Source organism: Capra hircus, chromosome 12 (assembly GCF_001704415.2).
Source record: "Capra hircus breed San Clemente chromosome 12, ASM170441v1, whole genome shotgun sequence".
Lineage (NCBI taxonomy): Eukaryota > Metazoa > Chordata > Mammalia > Artiodactyla > Bovidae > Capra > Capra hircus.
In genome coordinates this window covers 52,839,826-52,857,968 of record NC_030819.1, presented here as the reverse complement: position 1 = coordinate 52,857,968, position 18,143 = coordinate 52,839,826, and the positions used below count along the sequence as shown (strand labels likewise).

At 35.4% G+C, this 18,143-nt stretch overlaps 1 protein-coding gene across 1 annotated transcript in view; it reads right to left on the bottom strand.

Annotated features, from left to right (window-relative positions):
* NUP58 (nucleoporin 58) overlaps positions 1 to 18,143 on the bottom strand; it is a 32,594-nt gene that overhangs the window by 4,851 nt on the left and 9,600 nt on the right. The window contains exons 5-13 of the mRNA XM_018056567.1: positions 16,917 to 17,027; positions 15,247 to 15,271; positions 14,201 to 14,266; positions 13,707 to 13,881; positions 12,957 to 13,036; positions 11,019 to 11,137; positions 8,028 to 8,110; positions 5,775 to 5,976; positions 302 to 400 (exon numbers count right to left, since the gene is read on the bottom strand). Of these exons, the coding sequence (XP_017912056.1) occupies positions 302 to 400; positions 5,775 to 5,976; positions 8,028 to 8,110; positions 11,019 to 11,137; positions 12,957 to 13,036; positions 13,707 to 13,881; positions 14,201 to 14,266; positions 15,247 to 15,271; positions 16,917 to 17,027 (960 nt within the window). The remainder of the gene's footprint in view (positions 1 to 301; positions 401 to 5,774; positions 5,977 to 8,027; positions 8,111 to 11,018; positions 11,138 to 12,956; positions 13,037 to 13,706; positions 13,882 to 14,200; positions 14,267 to 15,246; positions 15,272 to 16,916; positions 17,028 to 18,143) is intronic.

Sequence of the window (18,143 nt, the reverse complement as noted above, 5' to 3'; positions counted from 1 at the left end):
AAAAATAAGCAATTTTCAAGTTCACATTTTAGCATATTGCTTTGAAAATATGAACACCCTTACCATTTGATTTTAATACATTTTTATATTTACTATTCACAGAGATGAAATGATTTTTAAAATTCTAGATCTAATAATTTTAGAAAGCACTGATATGTTTAGAGAATCTTTTTTTTTTTTTTTTTTTGGCCAGATAGAACCTTCACTTCCCAAAGAGCAGATCCTCTTAGAGGTTTTTACAGGCTAGTAGCAATTAGAATGTATCATAGTGCAATGCAATACGAGAAAAGTTAAAGTGTACCTCCAAGGTTTGAAGAACCTAGGCCACTTGACTGCAAGCCAGTGCCAATACCTGAGCCGAATGGCGCTCCAAAACTAACTCCCAGAGATGGCTGTGGCCCTGGTATAAAAAAAAAAAAAAAAAAAAAAATGGGGGGAAAAAAAAACAAATTTGCCTTACTCTTTCAAGATTAAATTTCTTTATGAAATTAATTTTAAAATGAACAGTCATTATTTTTAACAAATCCTATTTGCTAAAACTTAGGTTTCAGGATGTCTCCCCAGCCTAATTTATCTGTCCCAGCAGATTTACCTATTCAAAAATAAATTTAAAAAAAATTAACTTGTTCACACTTAAGACAAAAGAGGCTTACCATACGAAAAGAGTGTTAGTTTAACCTACTAAATAATTTGAAATCTTTAATGTATTGTAAATTATAGTTCTTTTAGTTTCACTTCTAGAATGATTTTAGATCTCCCCAGTTGTTTTCTGTTAAAATTAGTTGCTGTAATCAGTAAAGGTTTTTACTTTTTTTCTTTTTAAAATAAGCTCCTTACTGTTAGAGTCAAGTCCCAATTGATCAAAAGAGACTGACACTAACATGCAAAACCATCATGTTACTTCATAAGTGTAAGTACCAAAAACTGGGCATGACTTCTTACAGAAAATATAAATGATATAAATAAATAGATAAAAAACAAGACAATGTTTTATTTTATTAAATTTATTGTTCATTTTAAAGCAAATCAATTACACAGTAACATGACAATTCCAACTTGTTCACAAAAAGTGATAATTGAGTTCTACTATTAGGCTCTGCTACATCACACCACTTATCACCCGATTAAATAAGATAGAGAATGAACATTTACAAAGGCACTGCTGTGTACCTTGACAGATTCAATACATTCAAGATTTCAATTCAGAAGTTTCTTCTCAACATTTTGGAAAATGTACTCAGATGCAAAACGATTAAATCATCCTTTTCCCATTTGTTAAAGATTTTGGCTGAGTTTGTTTGGCAAGAATAGCATCAAACTTACTAGCCTCTCTTTTTTAACTACTTTTTTTTTTTAAACTAAGCAGAATACAAAAATCTAAAAATCTCTCATTTGATAATTTATGAAAATTATTTGATAAATTTCATAGTACAATCTTCAGTCTTGTCTTTTTCAAGCACAGTGATCAGTGCATCTCAAAGTTGAGGGAACTGCCAAAGTAACATACAGACTGATATTTAGACTTCTTAAAGAAATCAAAGCCTTCAAGTTGTTCAATGAAGAATGAGGTTTCTTTATTCAAAAAGGTAGTGTAAAATTATAAAACATTAAAGAAAGAAGAAAAAAAGAAACTAAGAAACTACATTTTGCTACACTGGGACAGAAACTGGACTTTCCAAATAGCTTCTACCCAGAAAATAAAGAAACACCAACAGTAGCCAGAGTTCTTACACTACTATTAAAAAATAAATTAGAAAAGATTTAAATTTTTACATCCAGTTTGAGATCAACTTGAGAATAAAATACCTGCCTAGCAGCTCTTTTGTAAAATGTTACTATATGAAAAAGAAACTAAGCATTTTACCTTCTTATTTCTAACAGAAGTATTATGTAGAAAACACACATCCAGTTTCTTTAACATTGAGAGACTTAAGTGTCACGTGTTCATAGGAGGCACTGCTGGTGGAAGACCCTAGAGCATAATGTACACCACAGCCCTCAGCCCTACAAGTCCCAAGAGTTACTCACATAACATGCTTTTCGTTGTGTGCGGGTCTGCTTTTAAGAGCAACTCTAATCATTAATATTCAGGATATAGGTAATCAAGAACTCTAAGAATGACAAGACTTTCCATTGCACAACAGGTACATGATATTTTGAGTTTTGTACCTTCACACAAATTCTGAAGGCAACATCATTTATAAAACTAGTAGGCAAATGTATAACATTTTTTAATAGTAAAAACTCATGATAAATATCTCCCATGCCAAAGTATTAGCATATATTACACTCTGGCCACCATATAAATTAGTTTCACTATTAGAAGCAGAATCTACATCCTTCAGGCAAAGATTACGTAAACAAGTCAAGAAATCTGTCTCAAAATCTGAATAGTCATTAGTCATTCAATGAGAGGCTCTTAGTTCCATAAATAATACCCAGTTAGTAGTAACATAACCCAGTGATTGCCCAAAGTGAAACCTTCATGTAGAGTAACATTTTACAAAAGTTACTGTATAATATATTCACACATAACAAAATCAAGTTAGCACTTTAATTCATATTTTTCAGGATAAATTCTACTTTCTTAAAAGTAAAACTGAATTCACAGGAAAAGGACTAAAGTGCTAAATTTTTCTTTTATTATAATTTTCAATGATCATTCAAAATACCTAATGTAATTAGGATGGTTATTCCTAAATCATATTTTTTTAAGTAATAATTTTTCTTAAAAAAACAAAAACTGTTTTCCCCCAATTTGAAAAATTTTACTCATTGACTTAGTGGGGAATGCTCCTTTGGTTATTACATACAACAAAATTGTAAAACCACAAGAAACTCAAAGGAAGAAGTTTCCTATTTAGCAATACACCTTAAATGTCCAAACCTACACTAAAAGCTAGAAAGTAGGAATTCCTAACAAAATGTCTCAGCTCTCCTTAAAAACAGCAGTTAAGTCACATGAGAAAAAGTCTTTTTATGTAAACACCAAGAACTTTTCAAAGCGTCAAAACACAACAGCAAAACTTAATCCCAGTTCATTAGCTTAAAACAATCTATCCTAAGTAAAAATTACACTGAAAAGCCTAATGTCAATATCTTAAGCTTTTTAAGAGGCTTCAGAAGCATGGTGGACAGTGTGCTCCAGATCTGCCAGCACGTAATCTATCCACATACGAAGTTAATTTCATACATAAATAGCCTGTGGAGTTTGTCATCAATCCTCTTCAGCTTTCAGAAGCAATAACCATAAATCACACAGGCCTTAGGTCTATTACATGTATTTTTTCATTAAAAGACATTGAAGGAGGATCATGAAGTCACTTACATCCATATTTCCACCTCCAAGAAAGACTACACAGAATGCACCTTTAGAAGGTAGCAGCTTAAGAAGCAGTCTGCTTTTTTTACATTAATAAAGTCAAGAACCTATATGCAAACAGAAGCAAAGCCCCCTGACGACTCAAACCTTGCACAGACCAACAGGGTTGACTAAAAACAGCATACAAGCCTCACCCAGCTTCATCTAGATGGTCTTTAAATGCTGTTACTGGCACTTAAAAGATTTCACCAGTCACAGGACATAAGGGACAAGACGCGGGTACAAAGTGCAATGCAATAAAGAGAGCATTTCTAATGGGCTGCATGCATCTAACAGCTGCTCAGTCTCACTCCAGCGGTGGGTGACGCGACTAAAGCAGCGGATCCTGACTGACCCAGACAGGCATAAACGGATGGGCCACGGAGCATGGAGACCCTCGGAGAAACAAAAGGGAACCAAGAAGACAGCACAAAATGATCACTATTGTTCAGCTCCTCAGTCCAAAAATCCATACAATGCAAAATGAAAACACTGTAAGACTATTTAGGTTACTAAATTACAATTCCTGCCACCTGATCAGAAAGCTCTAGATGGGCTTCACAAATACAGGGAAGGTACAAGGCAGTCAGTGTCCCCAAAGCCTGGCGATGGTCCGAAAGAACCAAAGCACATGAGCAAAGGGTGCTTCAGGATGGTTCCTCTAAGTTAAGCTAATATTTTCCACCACTACAGAGAGCACAGACCGCATCTCTACTGTTTACCTTGCTAACTCTGGAGTCTGGCACAGAGGCAGCACTCAAAGAATGAACAAGTATCTTCCTAGGGACAAGTATCTTTCTAAGCCCAAAATGTATGCAGGGAAACCTACAAACTTCTCAAGACTGCCTACATAAGAAAATATATAAAACAAAAATCCAACAGGTGATTTTACCTCAATTTTAGTGTACACCACAGAACATAATTCCCTTATTAACAGCTTAGATCATTGACTTTTCTCCAGTTTTACTGATTAGAATAGAAATCTCTTACATTTAAAGAAAACCTAACCAAGTCCTGCTATCTCTGGTCTATTTTAGAATCAGTATTTGCTCTGAAAAGTAAACTGGTACTACAGTTAGTTTGATGAGCTGGTTAAATAAATCATCAGGAGAAACGAAGGCACCAGTACAGGGCTGATTCGATTTCTAGCCACCCCACAATGACACACTGGGAACCAATGCCACAATGACTTTTTCCCTCTGTAATATAACAATGCAGTCCTACACCCTAGCCAGCTAGAGAACTACTACACAGTGCCGGTGTGGACCACTGTCCACATGGGTCCAGCCATGGAACATGGGGGATTTGACATAAAGCCATTATCAGCCATTCACTGATGGTTAAGTCAACTCTGTCATCTCTTTAAGTGTGAAGAACAATTTTTTAAATTGCCAGCAAGAATGCTTCTCCTGTAGAGGCAGCCTGAATGCAATCTAGACGTGCACAGTTTTTGCTTTTGCACACTATAACTTACTACCGGACTCTATGGAACTCTCAGAAAGACACACGCTACAGAGTAACTCATAAGCACTATTCAAAAATGTATGAATGAGTAAAAAAAATCAGTTTCCATTAAGACTGTATTTCTCTATGTCACACTTTAAGCCTGACAAAACAAGGACTGCAGAAATAAAAAGACAATAATCTCTGAAAGACCCAGGACCAAACTAAACACGCAGAACTGGACCACAGAAATGTCTCTCTCATAGGAAGTGAAATTAAACCAAGGACTACAATTATCTGCTTTCCAGTATCTCCCCAGTTATTTCATCTGCTCCTCCCAGCACATACCTCATGCACAATCCAGAGCAATTCAAAACATCTTTTTCCTACTCTTGCCACTGTTCTGTTCATTTTGAAAGGTATCCAGCATGTACCTTCTTCTAAATTTGGTTAAGAAGGCCTGTTCTGTTTTCAGTCATTATACAAACCTACCGCTCTCAACACAACTTCAGTCAAAAAAGACATACTTCATCCTGAGTATGCACATTCTGTAACCACTGCATGCGAGAACACACCGCCTGTCAGCATCACAGAGAGAAGAATGCAACCTCTGGCTACTTTACCTCTGACTTTAAAACAATATACGATACAGTCACAAATTTAGAATCTGTTCTTAAATGTAATTCAGTAGTGAAACACCATGGTCTAAAGGGCATTTATAGCAACACAGCAAATAACATTAAGTAAATTCACAATATTCAGTATCTAATTGATGTATAATTATTGCTAAGACTACCCTGTGTTTTTATCAGGTATATATTTATAATTGTGTCCATCACAATTTTTAGACTGTACTGGAACAGTTACTCAGAAATTTCTTCAGTGCTAACACAAAAGGAAGACTCATAAAAATGCACATCAGTGTTCTGCACTTTAACAGTAAGAAGCTATAACTTGAATGCATTCAGACCTGTAGCAGGCTGCTGCTGCTGTGTAAGAGTTGCAGCCATGGCAACAGCTGCTGCGTTTGGCATGTTGCTGAAGGGGGTGGGTCCAGTAGTGACTCGGGGTGCGTTCTGCCACTTCTTGGCTTCTGCTCGCCTGGCTTCAAACACATCCACAGCATCTCCCAAGAACATTTTCCTGTAGCCAAGGTACTGTTCTTTGAGCACCTACAGAAATGAAAAATAGAACATGTTAATCACGTCTTGTGCTGACTTTGACAATATGAGCATGAATATAACCATGCAATAAGTTAGCAAAGACAGATCAAAAACACTGCCAGCATCATATACTTCATCTAACTTGCCAATCACAGTGCTGGCGCTGCACATGCATGGTGTGGGAAGTGGTGAATTTGAGAGTTCTACCACACCTTTGTATAGTGTCTTCCTGCTTTTAGCCATGTGTCTTTACAATCAACTGCCTGCATATTCTGGCTTCCTGAGGCCCTCTTTAAAATAAGAGAGCTTGCAGACAAGCAGAGTAGTATCTAAAATTCCATTTTAAATATACTAATTTTTCATGACAACTTCCCCTTTAATGGCCAACCTTTGGATAACCTAGATGTAAACAGCTTTAAAAAAAAAAAGCTTACTAAATACATACATATATGTATATAAAATATATGTTAAATACCTTTTAAAAGGTGCAGGTGACACATATTAAAATGTCACCAAAGCAAAGAGAGCTTGGAGGGTATACTTTATCAATACTGTTTGATTATTTTACAATGAGAATAACATGGTGAAAGTGAAAGTCGCTCAGTCATGTCTGACTCTTCGTAACCCCATGGACTATACAGTCCATGCAATTCTCCAGGCCAGAATACTGGAGTGGGTAGCCTTTCCCTTTTTCAGGGCATCTTCCCAGGTCTCTCACACTGCAAGCAGATTCTTTATCAGCTGAGCCACAAGGGAAGCCCAAGAATACTGGAGTGAGTAAAGCCTATCCCTTCTCCAGCAGATCTTCCTGACCCAGGTATCAAACTGGAGTCTCCTTCATCGCAGGCGAATTCTTTACAAACTGAGCTATCGGAAGCCCAAGAAAAAACTACCACGTTCATAAGATGGGTAGGATTACCCAACACAACATCTTCCTTAATTAAGGCTATGAATAGGAATGGTTCTGTTTCACCCTGGAATTATTAAATACTTTCCTTAAGAGTTTAGATTAAATAAATCAGCTTTATACTACTTTTTATATATCTGAAAACTTTCATAAGACAAAGAAGAAAAACATCTGCACAACATAGACTTCAAAGTGCCAAGACAGAACCACCTTCAGCACTTTGAAAAACTAAACACTGATTACAAAGTTTCAAGAGAATTTAATAAAAATCCCTCCTTTAAAATTATTTTTAAAAAATGAAGTTATTTTAAAGATTTGTTTTAAAATTTTTAATCAATCAAAGCAAAAGGTCTGAACTATGCTATCACTTCAAAAATAGTATGATTTAAGTGGTTAATTTTAAAAAATTCTATCACCATGCATCAGAATAAAAATGAAAACACTGGTAATCTCCATGAAACTCTAATCTATACAGTTAATTTATCTAGATTCAAGTTTGGATGCTTTGAATTTTAAAGATTTTCTCTGACCATATATAAATCCAAGAAAGACCAATTATATTTGCTTGATTGGTAAAGTATACCTATATTTAGCCCAAGTAATTTTTAAAAATGAATGTCTTACACAATACTCAAAATATTCAGTGGCAAATTTTTTATTATTTGATAAATGCACTTTCCTGTGTTTAGAAGGGACAAACGTTAGCAAGTTTTTTTATGAAGGGTCCAATAAACACTTAAAACACACATAAAATTCAAGCAATGGGAAATGATTCTGCCGCTAAGAATATTTACCTTCTATAGTGCTATAAGAGACGGAAATAACCAAAATGTCAAACAAAAGACAATGGGTTAAACAAACTACACATACATGCAACAAAATCCTGCTTAACTACTAAAACAATGGCAAACAAGTACATGTATGAATGTGGAAAGTCATTTACAATATGCTGATGGAAAAAGTTAACACACTTCACACAACACTTGACCAGTTGTGTCTGGGCATATTATAGATTATTTCAGAGTTGGTCTTTTTCACTTACAAGTAATTTGAGCTATTTCTGTGATGAGCATGGACACTTTTGTCCTGCAAATGAACAAATACTTCACTTGGTGCAGATGTCCAGATAAATGAATACGGAATGAGAACTCACCTTCACATTTTCATGAATAGACTGAAGCTGTGCAGCTAAAGCTACAAATGTTTGATAAATTTTCTGCATAGCCATTGACAAATCTATAAAAGAAAATCATATTATCACACAAATACATATATAACACAATCAACATTATTCTTTTTACTTGAGTCCATTTCTTGGTACAGTTAACGTGTAGGATGGAAAAAATTACACCAATACTGCCAAGGAAGAGAGAAGACAGCAGAGCAGACTGAGAGAAGGACTTCTCTCTATCAGTAATCTGGGGGAGGTGGGCCCTAGGACATGTGCCCATTATATGATAATCGTTCATAACAGCATTTTATATTTGTAAGAAATAAAGATCTAATCAATGACTTTAAAGGAAACTGTCTTATGGCAGCTTAAGACAACAACTACTAAAAGCACTTAAAAAGATGCAAAAATCCTCAACAAAATTCTAGCAATCAGAATCCAACAACACATTAAAAAGATCATACACCATGACCAAGTGGGCTTTATCCCAGGGATGCAAGGATTCTTCAATATCCGCAAATCAATCAATGTAATTCACCACATTAACAAATTGAAAAATAAAAACCATATGATTATCTCAATAGATGCAGAGAAGGCCTTTGACAAAATTCAACATCCATTTATGATAAAAACTCTCCAGAAAGCAGGAATAGAAGGAACATACCTCAACATAATAAAAGCAATATATGACAAACCCACAGCAAACATTATCCTCAATGGTGAAAAATTGAAAGCATTTCCCCTAAAGTCAGGAACAAGACAAGGGTGTCCACTTTCACCGCTACTATTCAACACAGTTCTGGAAGTTTTGGCCACAGCAATCAGAGCAGAAAAAGAAATAAAAGGAATCCAAATTGGAAAAGAAGAAGTAAAACTCTCACTGTTTGCAGATGACATGATCCTCTACATGGAAAACCCTAAAGACTCCACCAGAAAATTACTAGAGCTAATCAATGAATATAGTAAAGTTGCAGGATATAAAATCAACACACAGAAATCCCTTGCATTCCTATACACGAATAATGAGAAAGTAGAAAAAGAAATTCAGGAAACAATTCCATTCACCATTGCAACGAAAAGAATAAAATACTTAGGAATATATCTACCTAAAGAAACTAAAGACCTATATATAGAAAACTATAAAACACTGATGAAAGAAATCAAAGAGGACACTAATAGATGGAGAAATATACCATGTTCATGGATCGGAAGAATCAATATAGTGAAAATGAGTATACTACCCAAAGCAATTTATAAATTTAATGCAATCCCTATCAAGCTACCAGCCACATTTTTCACAGAACTAGAACAAATAATTTCAAGATTTGTATGGAAATACAAAAAACCTCGAATAGCCAAAGCAATCTTGAGAAAGAAGAATGGAACTGGAGGAATCAACTTGCCTGACTTCAGGCTCTACTACAAAGCCACAGTCATCAAGACAGTATGGTACTGGCACAAAGACAGACATATAGATCAATGGAACAAAATAGAAAGCCCAGAGATAAATCCACACACATATGGACACCTTATCTTTGACAAAGGAGGCAAGAATATACAATGGAGTAAAGACAATCTCTTTAACAAGTGGTGCTGGGAAAACTGGTCAACCACTTGTAAAAGAATGAAACTAGATCACTTTCTAACACCGTACACAAAAATAAACTCAAAATGGATTAAAGATCTAAATGTAAGATCAGAAACTATAAAACTCCTAGAGGAGAACATAGGCAAAACACTCTCAGACATAAATCACAGCAGGATCCTCTATGATCCACCTCCCAGAATTCTGGAAATAAAAGCAAAAATAAACAAATGGGATCTAATTAAAATTAAAAGCTTCTGTACAACAAAGGAAAATATAAGCAAGGTGAAAAGACAGCCTTCTGAATGGGAGAAAATAATAGCAAATGAAACAACTGACAAACAACTAATCTCAAAAATATACAAGCAACTTCTGCAGCTCAATTCCAGAAAAACAAATGACCCAATCAAAAAATGGGCCAAAGAACTAAATAGACATTTCTCCAAAGAAGACATACGGATGGCTAACAAACACATGAAAAGATGCTCAACATCACTCATTATTAGAGAAATGCAAATCAAAACCACAATGAGGTACCACTTCACACCAGTGAGAATGGCTGCGATCCAAAAATCTGCAAGCAATAAATGCTGGAGAGGGTGTGGAGAAAAGGGAACCCTCCTACACTGTTGGTGGGAATGCAAACTAGTACAGCCACTATGGAGAACAGTGTGGAGATTCCTTAAAAAATTGCAAATAGAACTACCTTATGACCCAGCAATCCCACTGCTGGGCATACACACCGAGGAAACCAGAATTGAAAGAGACACATGTACCCCAATGTTCATCGCAGCACTGTTTATAATAGCCAGGACATGGAAACAACCTAGATGTCCATCAGCAGATGAATGGATAAGAAAGCTGTGGTACATATACACAATGGAGTATTACTCAGCCGTTAAAAAGAATTCATTTGAATCAGTTCTGATGAGATGGATGAAACTGGAGCCGATTATACAGAGTGAAGTAAGCCAGAAAGAAAAACACCAATACAGTATACTAACACATATATATGGAATTTAGGAAGATGGCAATGACGACCCTGTATGCAAGACAGGAAAAAAGACACAGATGTGTATAACGGACTTTTGGACTCAGAGGGAGAGGGAGAGGGTGGGATGATTTGGGAGAATGGGAATTCTAACATGTATACTGTCATGTAAGAATTGAATCGCCAGTCCATGTCTGACGTAGGGTGCAGCTTGCTTGGGGCAGGTGCATGGGGATGACCCAGAGAGATGTTGTGGGGAGGGAGGTGGGAGGGGGGTTCATGTTTGGGAACGCATGTAAGAATTAAAGATTTTAAAATTTAAAAAAAATAAAAAATTAAAAAATAAAATAAAATAAAATAAAAGCACTTAAAAAAATGACCACAGAAAGCATGTTACCTTGCGGGGTGATATGTGAATTGTTCGCTTGGGTGGCAAGATGGTTCTCCAGCTCCTCAATCTGCTGTCGGTACTGTTGGAGCTGCACCTCAAACTGCTGAACCAGGATCCTGAAGTAGCTACACGAGAACATTTACCAAGTCAGACCACAGTGTGAAAACACTGCTTTCTTCATATTCAAAACTCCAACAAAAACAGGCCTCTGTTTAACTATGGCCTTTGAATTAGTCTGATGACACAATATACCTTTAAGTGACACAAGTATTACCGAAACAAAATCTCAAATTTATAAGTTATCAAGGTATCAAAAACAGATTCATATCCTTACTCCAATCACGAAAAATCTCAATTAAGGGATAATCTACAAAATAACAATATTTTTTTTTAAATGTCAAGGTCATCAAAGAAAAGACTGAATAAATGTTGTAGACTGGAAGTGAAATAACAACTAAATGCAGTGTGAAAAGAATCCTAGAACAGAAAAAATACACTAGTGGGAAAGACAGTAAAATTCAAGTAAATTCTATATTTTGGCTAATGCAGCAGCAATGTGAATTTCCTCTTCTTGATAATTTTTTATATATAAAAATTATTTATAAGCTGAAAACACTACAGGGTACTACAGAAGTATATAATTACTATTACTATTCTGATAAACATAACCAGAGAATGCTAGAAAGATAAAAAGAGACCTTGAATAGCATGAAACACAGTTGGAACTGATTCTATAAGAAATGGGGAACTGAAAGTTTTTACAGTGGAAAATCATGATTCAGTCCATTTCAGAATTAGCTCTGATGGCAGTATGAAGAACAAGACAGCAGGATAAGATACTGAGGAAGTCCAACAAAGCAGCTCACCCCATGCTCATCTGAGTAAGGCAATAGGAGTATCACCATCATTGTCACTGCCTGAGTCTGACCACTACACTGTGGTTATGAAAGAGAATATCCTTATGTTGAAGAAATAGACTCTGAAGCACTCAAGCATTCAAGGGCATCATTCTGACAAACAATTCTATACAGGGGAAATGTGTTTATAAACATGGACAGCAAGGAACAAAACAACTGCAAATTAAAAACGCTAACATGTGGGGAATCTGGGTGAAAGATAGGTGAGAATTCTTGGTTTTATTCTTGAAACGTTTTTGCAAATCTGAAATCAAAACAAAACTTAAAAAAAGAATAAGGGACCAGGAGTCCAACGAACCCCACCCACCCAGAAGCTCAGGACTCCCATCTCCGTGCCTCAGGCTACCCATCTCTTAGACAGGACTCTGACAGATGAAGAGGATTTGCGCAAAGTCAGATCCGGCAGTAAAGAGCCAAGCCACCCAGGTGGTGTATGGCAAGCATCTGACAATGTTCACTATTATCGTCTTGCATAACACAAAAGGATATGGAAACAGACGATAAGATATATATCACATGTGTGGAAACTAGATGAGTATACAAGATGGCACAGGGGGATTTTTCAAGCTGCTTATCTACACTTCACAACTTTTCTTCCTGTAGATTATTATGTATGCAAATAAAAGCTATGGATGCAAATAAATTTATGGAAATAAAAGGGTTAAACTACACTTAGTATGCCCTGTTTAAGGAAGAGACTATCATAATATTTTTAAACTGAAAAGTACTTATGGTATAATCATAAGTTCATAAGTTTCTAACACCTGTACAACGTAATCAAGTGGAACAGACCTTGTAAGCAATATGAAATACAACTGCAGAAGAGCACTTAAAAGCTCGACCTTAGCTTTCACTTACCCTTCAGTAAAATGGGAGTGATATACTTTCTCAGAATTATTGTGAGAATTAAATTTTAAAAATTCACACAAAGTACCTAGACTTGCTAAAAAGTGAACTAAGAAATCCATGGCCTGTATACGGTTTTTATTGTTCTGCTATTTTAAAGACAAACATTTATTTAACTTACTCAGCAGGAGCTGTATTTTCATGTTGCAATCCAGGTGGTGTTTTCTGGGTTCTTAAAGCTATTTCAGCATTTTTTAACTCCTAATATAACAGAGGTTTTAAAAAAGAAAAAGCCAGTTAAAAGTCAAGCTAAAAATACCAACCATCTCAGGATTTCAACAAAGCCACTCTCAGAGCTTCATATGCTGTGAGAACATATTATGACTGAAGCTCCTTCACAAGGCGCTGAAACCTCCTTTCAGGCAGGACAAACTATAGTTTCATGAACAAATTTCACAATAAATGTAAAAACAGCTGCTGTTCTATCTTAAACTATGCATTTATGTAGGATTCATGAAGTTTATTCATCCACAGATACAGACATTACTATTTAAAACCTGTACTATATAACCATAGAAAACACTGAGGTAAAACAAACAAGATAAATAACCCTGAGGATGATGACAGCAGCAGCACTTCCTGTGCACCAAGCCCTTTGCTACAGGTTCTACTTCTCTAACCAACGTCACCTCAGGGGGCTACTGTGGAAAATCACTGGGTTAATATATCTAGATTGCTTAGAATACTGCCCCATACAAAGTAAGCACTCAATAAAAACCAGTAACTATTACAGTAATTTAGAAGTACATGTGCTATGTGGTTTTCTTATGCACAAAACTTCGTAATTTTTAAAAGACCTATTTCTATTTAAAAAACAAACAAACAAACAAACAAATGAAAAACCCTACAACAAAATGACACTCAAGTTTACCTGAGCGGTTTCTATTTTCAGTTTGTCAATATTGAGAGTGTTCCTCTGCAATCCACTGGCGGCCAGTGACAAAAGCTGCTTCAGAGCTTTAATATCTTCCTGGACTTTAAGCATTGCTTTTGAAGACATTCTACTAATTTCTTCTTGAACCTGTTTTTGTTCCTTCACAAATTTCCTAAAAAAAGAAAACTGAATTTTTAAAAAAAAAATACACCTTTGGTTTTCTACAGAAAAAAAGTACATTTACCACATGTAGGTCAGAGTTTTAAGTCCAAGTGTTTTGAGAAGCAACTATTAAAACATTCATCTACAGTTCACAGAACGGCAGTTACAGAATTTTAATTCCTTCATTCAATTGCTCTGCTTCTTTACCTTTTACAGGCATTCCAATGTTCCCCAAGTTTAAATGCTCAGGAGGAGGAGGAGATGGCCCCCCTGAAATCCACACCCACCCGCCCGAGTCAGGAGTCTGACTTAGCTCCTGATGCACTTACTGGAGGTTGTCAACGTCCTGGCAGATGACAGCAGGCAGAGTCTCATCCTTCAGTGCTTTACTGTCCCTGAGAAAGATGCCACAGGCGCATTAACATCCGAGATCATAAGAAGCTGGCAGTTGAATTCTACTACAGTGTGTGTTAAAGCATGTGAACACAGAGCAAATATTCCTTATTTATAGCTTTCCTGGATGATTTTAAAGTTCCTTATAAAGAGTAATAAACTTTCTGACCTACACAATAACTAACAATTCACTTGACATGGAGATTTCTGTTCTAAGAAGACTGGCATTTGTCACAAGTACACATAGATGCATTTGACTAAATGTTTCAGAACAAAATCAGAGAATACTGCAGGTGGGATGAGATATTAAACTAAGTTTCTCCAGCTCAAAAATCCCAGGACTGACATTTCATTAAGTTCAAAAATATTACAGCATTCATTAAAGAAAGAAAACCTGCCAAACTTCTCACAGTGAGATGCTCACAATACTTTTACTTTATTATTTTATAACTTCAATTTGTTCTTCAACAAAATAAGACCTGGGGGTAGCTGAAAGGAATCATGACTACTTAACAAAGACAGGAATAAATGAAACTCTTCAAACACACAAAGTACATGGAGGCCTTCTCCTTCTTCAGCATCAGGAAGTGAATGGTACTGGCAGAGCAATTTACATATAAAAGAAAAGGTACATATACATGTTTAATTTGTATATATAAATAAAAAGTGGTTCAAGAGTAAAGTCCATGAGTTGTTCAATATTTATAAGAAGGTAAAGAGACACTTTACGTATATTTGTGTTTGTTTTTATTATCTGAGGAAATGCCAACTACTTCGTAGAAAGAAATAGTTATAATTTTCTCAAATTATCTTACCTTTCACAATCTCTCCACAGCCTGTTTATTATTTTGTCACAAAAACTTCAAAATAATTTTTCTTCTAAACGTGTGTATGGTTCCATTTACTTCCAACCATACCATTTACTTACAGTTTAATAAGCAAAACTCTTTAAAATATTTTAGAAGTCAAATTATAAACTTACTCTGGTCTTGTTCCTGTTTTATCACCTAGAAAATTGAAAAAGCTTCGTGTAAAAATATGCTATTTATCAGTGTATTCCAAATACAAGTTTTAAGCTAACACAAACGAAGGTAAAAGTTGAAATGGTTAAGGATTTCTTAGACTGCCTCTTAAACAGTATGTGATGTCATGACTTGTCACACTCTAATCACAACGTTACAGACATATATGTAACTTTTTATGTACATATAAACAGTTATGCAGCTGATTTGCAAGTGTTTCTTTCAAGGGAAAGAACCTTCCTTTTTCAACTATCTTCCCTGAAGAATCTCCTTGCTGAGGAGTTTAACTCCTAAGAGTTTTATTTGACACTTTTTTAAGGCCCTATTATCAGGCTGCTCTATCTGAGTAAAAAACTAAGCTGCTAAAACATCCAAGGCTATTTTTGAATTATGGAATTACTATAAAGAAAATTAAATAAAAACAAGAAAGGACCTTGTGTTTATAATTTTTCATTCAAAGAAAAATAAATCCAAATCTTCTAATGTTAAAAGGATTTTATCAACTTTTAAGATAGTAATTCACCCTATCATAGTATCTTCTAATAATAAAATCCATGTCCAATTAAAAAATTCCATACAGACATAGGACACTGAATATCCTACAACTTCATGCATTATGTCATTCTAAGCTCTTCAAAGAGGTTCAGTGCAGTATGCATGTATGCACTCTGGAGGAACATGCTTTCATCAGAACAAATCACACACAAAGCCAACACCACAAAAAAAAAAAAAAAAAAGAAAAGAAAACTTCACAATGCATTTGGATTGGAAAAAATTTTTTAAAGAATATTAGGCATGCCAAGGGCACAGCAAGAAGGGCATTTTCATACTGGTTGGTGAGTAAATCTTTTTGGAAAGCACTTTCACAATATATACAATGGGACTCCAAAATGTCCCTCCCTTTAAGCCCATGATTCAATTTCTAGGTATTTGCCTTAAGGAAATGACCAAAATATGAACAAAAACTCATAATAAAATCAAAGAGCATTTTCTGTGTGCTTGGCTCTGCTAAGGTTTTACAATGCTCAAACCTATCCCATGAAGCAGGGACTGTTATTTCCCCTACTTCATGAAGCACCAAGAGGATAAAAGAGCTTGAATACGGTCACAGAGCTTGTGAACAGCTGAGCCAGGATCTATGGCCAGCAAACAGGCTGGCCACCACACCACACTGCCTCTCTCTGCAAAGGTGCCCAGTACAGTGACACTTCCCAAAGCAAAGGTCTGGAGACAAACACTGACTGGAGGATGGTGGCTGACTGAATGATGACACATCCATTCATAAAACTGACGATAAGCACATTAAAATATTTGTAAAGAATTACTGACTGATTAAAACTTGCGATATATTACACAAGAAAGAACAGGTTACAAAACAACACATGGATCATGGTCCCGATTTTTAAAATGTGTATAATATATGCATTCAGATAGTTACATAAGACAAAGGCACATACAAATCTGAGTCCTTTACAAAAATAAAATCTTAAATGCATAACACACAAAATTTGTGAAATATAATGCAAACTTAAAAATTTCCCTACTGAATATTTAACTAATTTTTCAGACACAGGAATTTAATTCCCTCAATAGGACTGTTAGAATGTAAAATTACAGTAACATTACTTACTCTTCTTATCCGATGAGCTACTAAAATCTATACCTCCGAGGCCTTCATTACCAGCAGCTGAAGTAGCTGCTGTAGTTCCCAGAGTCAGGCCTAAAGCACTTTGTCCAAGTCCTACAAACAAGCCAAACATCACTGATAAAGTTTCTCACCCTAATATATAATGACTTCCCCGAATGACCAACACACTCAACACCTTTAAGTTGGATCCCAGCTTATCATCACGCTTGACTTAGACAAATAAAAAGAAACAAGTCCAGAGCATGCTTTGGACAAAGACTGATAATCTCACTTGTATTCAGTGCTGTATGTAGTTTGGATAATGTGATTTTTATCAAGAGGGCCAGAATATATCTGTTAACTGATATACATGGACACTAGATTTTATTTGATGTTTTTAAACTGTATCAAAGTAGTTTTAGTGTGCACATTTTTCAGGTGATTACTTGTCTTCCAATCATGCTTTGGAATTCTATACTTCAAAATCATCCAGTATTGGATGTATAAATTAACCTGATGGGGGAAATAAGGTATACAGTCAAATCTTCAAATTGCACATTTTAAATATCTTACAGTTTTACCTGTCAATTATATTTCAACAAAGCTGGGGGAAAAGAAATAATCTAGCATGAATTTATAAGGTTTTTAGTATAATACAAAGCAAAGAGTTTTACTATTAATGAAATTTAAAGAACTGATAGAAACTTGCAGTCGAAAAATCGAAATTTCACAAGTTCTTTTGATTAAACACACAAACAAAAAAAAGACTTCACCTATTTAAATTCTACTTCACAGACAAAAGGTCGTGGAAGAGCTAGACTACAGTTAATCTTAAGTCATCAACGTATATCTGTGAATCAAGTCAAAACTTCAAAGACCCTGCCCTGGTAAATCATTTAAGTCCATGCATTCTCAAGCTGATATAAGTGTGTTCTTTTTAGACAAGACTCTATTTACTTTAAAAACAGAAAACAGCAGGATGTACTGGATAAGAGCATGGGATAAATGAAAACTGGATTTAAATCCTGACAATGTGTGGGAAACACACAGCTGGATAAATTTTATGAATTTTAAAAAAAATCAATAGCACTTTTAGGTTAACATTAACATAGAGTAAACACTGAATGTTGTTGTCAACCAAAACTCAACATCGAGCTACAAAAGCAACCCTGACTCTTCTATAGTTTTTGTGTTTTGATCTCACTGGAATCTTTGGGAAAGATGTTTAAA